Source organism: Pseudochaenichthys georgianus, chromosome 16 (genome assembly GCF_902827115.2).
Source record: "Pseudochaenichthys georgianus chromosome 16, fPseGeo1.2, whole genome shotgun sequence".
NCBI classification, from domain to species: domain Eukaryota; kingdom Metazoa; phylum Chordata; class Actinopteri; order Perciformes; family Channichthyidae; genus Pseudochaenichthys; species Pseudochaenichthys georgianus.
In genome coordinates, this window is record NC_047518.2 from 44,115,702 (window position 1) to 44,127,281 (window position 11,580).

Consider the following 11,580-nt stretch of genomic DNA (forward strand, 5'->3'; position numbering starts at 1 on the left):
GGAAGACCTTTGGAGGCATTACATTTGGCTTTCAGATCTGATGTACAGTGTTAACCCTTCATAGACGAATAACTGATTCATTAATCCCAGATGTATCGTAGGGATTAAAAGTGTAAGTCATTCTTAATGAAAAATATGCAGATAATGAGAATTAAAGATCAAAACAAAGGTGACATATTTATAAATAACTGACCCAGAGGGCAGATGGTCTGATCGACTTGACCTGCAGTGCTTCCAGGAATCTCACCCCACGCTTTGAGTTTACTTTTCAAAGACGAGCTCAAACCTCAAACTTAAAACACCCCCGACCCCCACAGTGACCGACTACCACATCACAGCCCCCCCCCCCCCACACAGCTACACCTACACAAACCACCACAATCACAGCCAATAGGAAATCAACCTGTCGAGACACATGGGTGGAAACGGAAAGAGAAGCTGGTGGGTGTTTCTGTGGGAGACGTTTGGAAGTGGAGGCTTCAAAGACTGCTATCAGACTGGAGGGAGATGTGTGTGTGTGTGTGTGTGTGTGTGTGTGTGTGTGTGTGTGTGTGTGTGTGTGTGTGTGTGTGTGTGTGTGTGTGTGTGTGTGTGTGTGTGTGTGTGTGTGTGTGTGTGTGTGTGTGTGTGTGTGTGTGTGTGTGTGTGTGTGTGTGTGTGTGTGTGTGTGTGTGTGTGTGTGTGTGTGTGTGTGTGTGTGTGTGTGTGTGTGAGTCTATCTGTCTGTGTCTTTTAAAGCACCACACCTACTGCAAACAGATACAAAAGAAAAGTGTGTTCTTGATCATTAAATAAGAATATCAGCTTACAGTTTGTGCGTGTGTGTGTGTGTGTGTGTGTGTGTGTGTGTGTGTGTGTGTGTGTGTGTGTGTGTGTGTGTGTGTGTGTGTGTGTGTGTGTGTGTGTGTGTGTGTGTGTGTGTGTGTGTGTGTGTGTGTGTGTGTGTGTGTGTGTGTGTGTGTGTGTGTGTGTGTGTGTGTGTGTGTGTGTGTGTGTGTGTGTGTGTGTGTCTCACCGTTCTGCAGGCCCATCCACAGCTGCTTGTGGTCTTTCTTCTGCATGTCGTTGACCACTTGGCTCTTGTGCTTGAGGGCGTCGGCCTCCTTGATGCTGGACATGAAGTGCGCCTCGATCACAGAGTGGGACGGGCAGTGCAGCAGGTCACGCTCCGGGAAGTTCTGACACATGCAGAAGAAAATAATTATTTAAAGATTCTTTAAATAATTATGTAGTTCTTGGTGGGCCAATTGGTGCAGAAGGGCTTCAAGAAAAGCTGGCAGACATTAAAGGTCCCCTATTTTACTGTTTATAGCCTGTCTCTGATTGGCTGAAACACCAAACAGATCATTGCCGCATTACCCATAATCCCCTCTGTTTCAGCCCTGTGCTGATTCTCTGTCTGTTACTTCAGATGAAAATAAGGAGCCCCTCCCCACGCCCCTCTGAGAGAGATTTGGTTACAAAGAACACAATAGCCGCGTTCACACCGAGTACTTTTCCCGTTTAGTTCCGTTAGTACCCCTTATGTCGCGTTCACACCAAAAAGAGTACTTAGTGCCGGGAACTTTTACCCCCATTTTTAGTGCCTGCTGAGAGGTGGTACTCTCCTGGGGGAAAAAGCGCCCCAGTTCTGATTGACTGGGCGAATTGTCCGAAGTCAGGTACACACAATCAACAAGTGTCTTTGAGTACTAAGAAAAGTGTTGAATATATTAAATGCATTATTATTTGTATTTGATATTCATTCTACTTTTAACAGTGGAATTATCTGCTCTAACTCCCGAGGGAAATATCAGGACTTTTGTCTGTAAATGTTCCACTTTCTTCATCAAGAATATGCTCACTTTGTTTGAGCTGCTTATGTCAGTAAAGACACCAAAGCACAAAATAAAACCAAGAGGCTGAACGAGGTTAAAAGGCTGAGAAGTTAGCAGTAATTCTCCGCGGGTTTCTTCCCACATCCGATACTTTTCAATGCATATCTACCGCGTACAATATGACGCTTGCTACCATCGAGTCACAGAACATGTCCTATGACTCGATGATAGCAAGCGTCATATTGTAGTGTTCTGGGGCAGCAGGCTGAAGGCAGCTGATGCCGATAGACTCAATAAGCTCATCAGGAAAGCTGGTTCGGTCCTGGGAGTAGAGCGTGAGCCTTTGCTAGAGGTGTCAGATAGGAGGATGCTGAGGAGACTGCTCAGCATCAAGGACAAAAACTCTCACGCCATGCATAGCCACTCTGGAAGCCTATCAGAGCAGCTTTAGCAGCAGACTGCGAGCACCACCACACAACGCCACAGCAGGTCTTTAGTATCTGATATTTAGTATTTGATTTGAATATGCAATATGACTTGTCACCAAATGACTTGTCACTGTCACAGGCTGCTACATATTCTCTACTGTGGCACTGTATACGTTACTTTCTATTCTTACTTTGTATATTGAGCACATTGCATACTTTTATTAAAATGCATCTGTATTATCTGTATTGTATTTTTGGAGCAACCTGGCAAAAATAATTTCCTTCAGGATTAATAAAGTTCTATCTAATCTACACATAGCATTCACCTTTCTAAATGTAGTATAAATGTCAACATAAAATACGTACAATTTACAGATAAAAAAAGTGATACATTCTTGTGGAAGCTGTGCATGAACACTCACCTTAAAGTGCACAGTGATGCTCCAGGGTAAGACAGTGTTAGATGCATGGAGGTCAAACAGGACTCCAATTGGATAGTGCCTGTCAAGGGAAAACACAAACAGGAAGTAGTATTCAAGGATTCAAGTAGGGCTGCAGTCGAATAGTCCATTCAGCTTAGGAACCTTCCTAACGGAGTGAAATGACCCGGAAGTCCCTCAGTGGCAGCCATGATGAGAGCCGTTCAAATTCTCTAGATGATAGGAAAGGAGGTTTCAAGCTTCCTTTATAACTTCCTTTAGCTTAGGAACCACTGGACCTCCCTAACCGACAGGAGAGGAGAAAATGCTGCCCCACAATGCCTTGCGGCCGCAGCATTTGCCGTCACACAACAGTCGGCCGTTCACGGAAACAACCGATTATGACCGAGAAATGATATCATGAAAGTTACGGTGCTTATTAAGCTTTTTAAAACATAGGTGGTAAATTGCCAAAGTGCTTTGTTTTGAACGTTCATCAGTATTATAATCAAAGAGAGAAATATGAACGTTAGTTTTTACTGAAATTATCAAATAAAGTCAACATTTCAGTCTTTACTGAGCTGTGTGGGGTTTGTTCAACTTTTAAAAGATGTTTGAATGGTGATATACACAGTGATAGATGTTAAGGACTAACGTTTATAATAAATACATCTGTATTGATTTTAAGATCTTTAGTTCATACAATCATACGTGTTGGGATCATTTGTATTAATGTGGACCGGAGGGAGAGGGTGACGAGCAGAAGTTTCACTTTCCTTTTTTATTTAAATTCCAGCTTTGGTCATGAAGAATATGTTTCTCTGTTGTCCACGTTCATAAAGCAAAGCAGCAGCATCAGAGCACGGTGCAGAGTCTCTAGATGAGTTCACAGTAGTCCCTCGTTCTTATTAAACATCCATGTTGTAGTCCGCTGTATAGAAAACCGTGGTTTCCATGGTTTCCCCACAGCAGCAGACGCACACAATGACCTCCGCTGGCGCATCATAAACACGTCGGAAAGTGAAAGTGCATTCGGATTCTCTAAAGTACCGCAGTCTCTTCTCCTAAGTCCTTTTGAATTCTCCTATCCACTATCCCTTAACCCCGTGACGTTTCACTCAGAGGTCAAGGAATAGGAGATAGGGTTAGAACTTAGGAGCTGATGGACTATTCGACTGCAGCCTGGGATTCAAGGAGGATTCAAGGCTTTTATTGTCATGTGTTCATAGCTACAGTGTAGTTATGACCAGTGGCGGACCGGCCATCGGGACGTTAGGGACGAATCCCGATGGGTCGGTACTGAAGTGGGCCGGTCGGATAAGTCCTTTAAAGTCACTAGCACCCCCCGTTGACTATTTACTTGCGGTACCGAGGTGGGCCGCTCGGATAAGTCACTAGCACACCCCCAAATTACTAGCGGTATTGAAGTGGGCCGGTCGAGAGTCCCGGGACGATTTTTAGTCCCAGTCTGCCCCTGGTTATGATAATGAAAATCTGAGGTCACAGGCTCCTCCGACAGTGCAACACAATAACACAGATAGTGCAAGTAAATACAGATAGAATAGAATATAATAGAAATAGTGCAAGAATAGCCTATTGGAATATGATATATTAGATAAATGGTTTTTTTTTTTTTACTTACTATTGTGACGCGTCATATCAGCCGTACAGAGACATCTTTAAAGACCGTATGTGTTTGAAAAATGTTATCTATTGCTATGTTTCAAACTAATTTCTTTGCGTGCGGTACGAATAAAACAATACGAAAACACAAGTCTAATCTTATGCCTCAAATCTCAATCTCTTACGTTAAAAAGAAGAAAATAATTCTAATGAAAACATTTGATGATGTCTAAGTTCAATTGTAACTTTCTCTAAGGTTTAAAGTGCCAAAGGACAGAACTGGCGTCTTTTTTGTGGTCTTCTGAGGTGTTGACGTTTCACTCCAACATTGCCATTTGTCACTTCCTGTGTTTCAGCCAACAGGAAAGAGCAGCTTTTTGTTATCACAGCCTCAAATCATGTTAGTCTTTGAGGTCTAGTTCCCCTAAAGCCAACAAACCAATGTGGAGCATATCTGTCATTTTAAATATGATGTCAAACTCCCATTGCAGGTCACCAGAACCTGGAGTGATGCTTTAAATTGTGTTTTTATAATGAAAACAAGAAATGAAAGCAGTTGACATTTGAATATTTTGACCCAACTAATAATTCAATATCTGTAAACGCTGCTACCTTTCTGTAACGTGTTTCACTGGAAGTTTAACGCCTCTGTAAACCAGGCTCTTCTTCATCATCTGTGCTACAATACTGACACCTTGTGGCTGAACTAGTGTGTCTGCAGACGGTTGAGCTCTGCAAAAAAAAGCCAGATGAGAAACTAACAAGGTGATGGATTGCTTTAAAAAGAGACGCGTGATATCCTCCCCACCAAATCGAATTAAAATGTATATACGATGCCTGTGAGAATATATTCATCTTCTGCTTTGTTTTGGTGATGGCATCTCTGTAAACAGGATGTGTGATTGGTAATGTGATTGTAAACCATCTTATGTATGCCGACGATTTGGCTGTAGAGTGACGAGTCCTAAAACCCGGAAGTGAGTCAGCATTTGACCACTTCCTGTTCCCTCGTCTCAGAGCCAATGGGATCTCTCCATGGGATTTTAGAAAATAGCTGAAATAAGGTCTGTGGTTGAGACACGTTTAAAGTGGACCTATCATGCTATATTTGAATAATATATTGTAGGGCCATACCTATATAAGGTATATTTATACGTTTTCTTTTTCTAAATACCAAACAGATCATGCATTTTAGCCATGCATCATTTATGCTATAAAGGAACTACAGCAGTCGCACGACTTCAACGACACGCCAACTTAAGATCTATCTTCAAAAATACAGATTCAAAATGGAACAAGTTGAAGCGTTTGTTTGAACAGTCTGCACGAGGCAGGGACTTGCTTTCAAGCAGAACAGAAACTGACTTAGAGGAGTGTTCACGTGTTCGGCGTAATGACGTACAACGACCTGCACGACTTCTGTAGTCCTATTCAGCCACTTGGTAACAACCATCGTTTTTCAGACACGTCAACTCTTCAGAAATCTCCAGTGGGGTCAGTGCTGATGGGTTTAATGTCGTAGAACAAAACGTGATCCGTCTCTTCAACGTGTCTCAACCACAGACCTTAGTTCCAGATATTTTCCAAACTCCTATGGAGAGATCCCATTGGCTCTGAGACGAGGGAACAGGAAGTGGAGAAATGCTGACTCACTTCCGGGTTTTAGGACTCGACACTGCACTGCTCTATTAAGCTCCAATTGTCTGGACCAAACTGACCGCTGCATCTCTCCCTTCCTTAAATCAAGACTGAAGGATTTTCAGCTGCCTTTTTATTAAACCAAACAATGATTCCTACCTTACTCTGCACTGTTACTTTCTTGTATTTATTACCTATCTTGTTCTCTTTTAGCTTACCGTACTTTTCGGACTATAAGCCGCGACTTTTTTCCGCATTTTTTTTGTACAGCTAACGGCCACTAGGGGACCTCCTAAATCTATGGATTTTACAGGTAAAATTAACCACCTTTAACTCTACGGGCTCTAGGACCGGTCCGCGCCCGCCACCTTTAAGCGGCGGGAAAAGAGTGAGACAGGTAGCGCCAAAGTAAAAGTGGAACCGAGAGACAGAACGAGAGCAAGACAGACGGACAATTTAGCTGCTGCGGCTTATATGCAGGTGCGCTTTATAGTCCGAAAAGTACGGTACTTACATTTTGTATAAGCTTGGCTTTTTACTGACTGGTTTTAAATATTTCTTTGTATGTTAAATGGAAATTCAGAACACCAGTGCATTAACTCATGATACAGCCCCTTGGAGAAAAACAACCAACAACGCTTCACTCACCATTTCAGCGGCGTCCCTTCATACTCGAACCACATCTCCTCGGCGTCATCGGTCCTTATTACTTTGTGGAAGTGTTTCTTCACTTTGTCTGTGACCAGAGTCAGGTAGCTCACCCTGGGTAACAGCAGCTGAGCGGGACAACAGAAGAGGAAGACACCGGTTCATTATAATAACATAAAAACAAACTATTAACACTGTTGGGAAAATACTGAATGTTCCTTCTGTATCAGAGTAGCACATGATAACAGAGGCCCTATGTAGCCAGATGTATGACTACATGGATGATGCGTTCCTACGTTGTTCCTACGAATGGCACGATGACGCAGTCACTCGAGAGATAGGCATATGATTGTCGTGTTTATTGCTTACGCAGGCCTTAGCTAATCTGAACTAATGTCAGAATACTGCTTTGAACCGGTATTCTTCCATCTTGTTGACTGCAACACCCTCTCTTGTATATACGCATATCAAAGACTCTACTCTGGGAACCAGCGTTTCCGCCAGGGGGGGCGTCTTGCCGTCATTTGAAAAATATTAAGAATTCGAGAGAAGATCGAGAGTTTTTATCGCTTGAAATAACGAAAAGGAAAAAGAGGGGCAAAGGAGTCTGGTGGGATTCTTTTCGGAGTATTGAAGATCGTTTCCCCGACATCGGCGGTGCCTGCTACAGGGCAACACGGAACGTGCGCGATTTGGACGCGATGAGTGGTGCTAGTGGAGCGCGCACGTGAGCTGCGAGCGCCAGAGCCTCGCAGCGGCGAAACTGAGGCTCCGTGGTAAACTGTGGTGACATGAAGAGCCGTGTGGGAGGCGAAACAGCCAGCGCTTTAAGAGAGCCGAGCCAAATGATCCGGCTCACTAACGGAAAAAGACAGTATCTATAAGGGACGGCGCAAGTCGAAATTCAAGCCCTGCTCTTAGACCTATTGTGTCAGGTGGATCTATGGAGCTTCTTTGTTTATTGTATATGTTCGTTTATCAGCTGCAGACAAACCTTTTAACTGATATAATCAAAAGTGCTAAGCCCTGCTGGTGAGGCAAACATTAACGAGATGTGCTAAATGGCACTAGCATGTTTGTTTGGGTGTGTCCCCTTTCCTGGAGTGTGTTCTGTAGGTTTTAGTGCATGTAAATGGTCTGCAGAGGATCAAATCAGAGGGAGTTTCTCTGCCAAACAACGCCTCCATTGGACTCTGCAGCATAAAGACATCACTATGTAACACTCGTGCTTCTATTGGCTAGCGCTCCCACACATTGACGTGATGGGCTAAGGGGCGGGACATCTCTAATCTCATCTGTTCTTAGCAGGATTGACTTTTCCCTGTGGATTAAAAACTGGATAACGTGTCTTGTGATTTGTGACAACCTGCTCCACCATGACAACAACAAAACCTCAAGAAAACGTTTTGTTTTTCATAGAAACTGGAGCATATCCCTCCGAAAGATGGTCGTGTATAAAACAGGAAGTTACGTTAAGACATGAATACAACTGCAACGAAAGTAACAAAAACAATGCCATCTCCTTTTCAGCTTCTAATAACACAAATGGTGTTATTTACATAAACTATTGATATTGCAAATACATTTTTTAACCAGGAAGGGAAGACGGACATGGACATGACCCATGTGATTTGCAATATCGCAATATATCGCAATACTTAGCATATCGTAGAATCGCAAAACTATCAAAACATGGCTTAAGTATCGTGATAGTATCGTATCGTGGGGAGCCTGGTGATTCCAACCCTATAAGATAATAAAATGGCTTTCAACATGTTGGTTTTGTGACATGTCAGGAGACATGGACAAATACGTGCCAACCACATCTAGCATTTCTAGGATGTGAGCCTCTGTAAAGCTAGACCACAAAAGGAGAGCTTTTAAGGAAGACTGGCAAAACCTTTTCATTTCCCCAGTGTGCGAAAAAGTAGTCGATCTTTCAATTGACTTGTCCGGCGGACAAGTGACGTTTTGCGGCCTGATTTATTGACAAATGATTGATACATTCAGTTTACAAAAGGCAGAACTCATTCGCAAATTGTACGTGTCCGCCATTGTTCGTTTAGAAATGTTAGTTTCGGTTCTGCTTGTCGATTCCTAAGAAATTCAACAGTATGAAGTGATTTGTAAATAGGAATACAGATTTGACTTAATGTTTTCATAAATATATTTTTCTCCCAGTTTGTCATGGGACTTATTTTTACCCTCTCAAAGAACCGGAATCGAGAAACAAAAATAACCGGAATCGAAAAGCAGAACCAGAATCGTTAAAATCCAAACAATACCCAACCCTATGTGTGATGCAGTAAAATCTTACCGCTCACTTACGTTAGCGGTGTCATAAAAACCGTGGGAAAGTGTAAAATACGATGACAAAGAAGAAGATTCCAGTGGCCCCAATTTTTGTCCATTCTGGACAAGTGAAAATGTATTCAGACAAGTCAACTGCCAAACTCACCTGTCCATGGACAAGTACTCTCTAAAAACTTTTTTCACACTGTTCGTTACGTCTTCTTTAAAATAATCATTAAGATCATAACATCCAGGTCTGCCTCCATAACACTACAAACATATCACTGTTGAATAAACGGCAACACAGCAGGTGTTTTCAATTCAAGAAGCATTTTATGTGAAGGGGCATTAGATGTTGCTTCTAATTTCCTTACTAGTTGTTCATTTATGGTGTTCTTATATGTTGGATTTGTATTTCTACTAATGTGTTTGATTCTTTTATGATTATGTTATGGGTAAGGATGTTATGCTTGGCCTCTGTATTGTGATTTGTTTAATGTTGTATGTGCTTTGTGACTAGGTGGCTTTACTTTGTACTATTTCTCTGTCTTTTTTTAAGTGAGCTTGCTTAGACACATTCCAATAAGTCGCGTTGATATGGAGATAGGGTTTGTTTCTTTTCTTTTTCTTATCTAAGTCATCCGCTATGTCTCTGTTTTCATTCTTACATAGTGATGTCAAATACTGAGCTGTAGTTTCAGATGGGGCTTTTAGGAGATAAGTGAGTTATGGAATTAGTCACAGGCAAAAGTCAAATCGTGGGTCAGGTTTTGCATCTTACATAGTAGGGCTCAGCCTCTCTCTCGGTAACCTCATCCTGGTTCAGGAGGAAGCAGGTGGGGATCCGGCCGAACCAAACGTCTCTCAACACGTCCTTGTCATCTGCCATGCTGCTGCTCCCAGTGGCTCATAAAGAATAAATCCCCCAACACACAGACTCTGAAGTCCAATGGCAGACGGCTTCCTGGTGGCAACAACACAGCAGAGCAAAACACATTAGCGAAACCACAGGGACACATAGGCTAGTGTTACATTGACTCATAATTCTGCTTTACGTAAGCGTTATACTTCCTGATTTTATAGGGGAGTTATTATACATATTGGATGGAATAAATGACGAATGTATTGCATATTGACTGATATTGCAACTATGATATATGAAGGAATGACCATTATTGAAATATTGTCCATAGAACTATTTTATAATATATATTAAGATGATCCTGGTGGTATTTCTTAAGATGATCTGTACATGATTAGGACTTCTCTGCAGCTCCACAATACATCATTTCACGTATTTATCATGTACTTAATGTTGTGCTTACTGCTATTTGGGTATTGCACTACACTCTGAAGGGTAAACAGGTGTCAACAACACAACAGAGCAACAAACATTAGTGAAACTTTAAGCCACACAACCACAGTGAAACAGGCAGTGCAACATAAGCTAGTAGCACATGGACTCAAGTAATTATGCTTTAAATAAGCCTTATACTTCGTTATTATTTACTAGGGGAGTGATCACACAGTTAGAGTCAAGAAAAAGACAGCAACTCACATGCTAGACTTCCAAACAAACGCCAAGCCTGTGAAACTACGCAGATGTAATGCAGAAACTGACGTTAGCTTGATAGCTAGGGAAGCTAAGTTAGCATGACAATATAGCAAACAATTGTTTAAATGGACAAACGTTGTTGCTTTCTGGGTATTGTGGGTATTGTCCACGAACAAATTATTCTTGTGTGCCAAGAAGAGGTTGTGATATGAGGGGAAATCTTACTTTTTGTCGATGTTATGCAGTCAGCTTGAAGGGAAGAAGGGCCGTGATGTTGTCATCCCCCTGCTGTCACCGGAAAACAGCTGAAAGCGCCCCCGGAAAACAGCGCCTCCTAGCGGACAATTCTTCAGGTCAGAATCGGAATCGGTTTTATTACCAAGTAGGTTGTAATAAGATAAGATAAGATGTACTTTTGTTCGTTGCAGCAGCATAAAACAAAACAAGGCATTGCACATAATTCAATTAAAAGAGTAGAAATAAACAATTCTAAAATATCCACAGGGGTGTCAAACTCAAATACACAGTGGGCCAACATTTAAAAATGGGTACTAGTCGAGGGTCGGACTGGTTCAATGTTTATTGCAAAACTTATTGAAATGAACGTATTGCACATATTAAACCTGGAACTAACAAAGCTTAAATTATTGCTTATAAAAACAACATTAAACATTAAATAATCAGTTGCATTCATTTCTTATGGCTCTATCTGCAGCTTTTCCAGAGTCATTTCTTATGATTACATTTTCCCACAGGCCAACAACAGCTTTAAAGAAACTATTTCCTTCAAAGAGAAAACCAAACATGCCCTGTTGTCTCAAGAAAGAAAGTGCAGAAGGAAACATCCTGCTGCTCTGTGATGCTAGTTCAAGCCAGACACTTGGCATCTCATCTTGGGTGCAAGTTCATCAATGTTTGGGCTCAGGCTCTGAGCTGGACCTCAGGATTGAGTGAAGGTGCAATTAAATCCACCAAGGGCCTGCTTTGGCCCCCGGGCCAAGAGTTTGACACATGTGATCTAGAAGATTAGATTAGATTACTTTATTGTCATTGTGCAAAGTACAGGTACAAGCCAATGAAATGCAGTTAGTATTAGTATCCAACCAGAATTGCAAGATGTGCTAAATATAAATACAAGGTGCATATTATAAAAACTGACA

The 11,580-nt window shown here is 41.9% G+C and overlaps 1 protein-coding gene across 3 annotated transcripts in view; it reads right to left on the reverse strand.

The window, feature by feature from the left end:
* The window catches only part of atg5 (ATG5 autophagy related 5 homolog (S. cerevisiae)), a 43,483-nt gene extending 32,747 nt beyond the window's left edge, over window positions 1–10,736 (reverse strand). For all 3 annotated transcript variants that reach the window (XM_034102716.2, XM_071205987.1, XM_071205986.1), the window contains exons 1-5: window positions 10,646–10,736; window positions 9,647–9,829; window positions 6,574–6,701; window positions 2,668–2,746; window positions 1,016–1,178 (exon numbers count right to left, since the gene is read on the reverse strand). In XM_034102716.2, the coding sequence (XP_033958607.1) occupies window positions 1,016–1,178; window positions 2,668–2,746; window positions 6,574–6,701; window positions 9,647–9,754 (478 nt within the window). In that variant the 5' untranslated portion in view covers window positions 9,755–9,829; window positions 10,646–10,736. The remainder of the gene's footprint in view (window positions 1–1,015; window positions 1,179–2,667; window positions 2,747–6,573; window positions 6,702–9,646; window positions 9,830–10,645) is intronic.
* Between the last annotated feature and the right edge of the window lie 844 nt (window positions 10,737–11,580).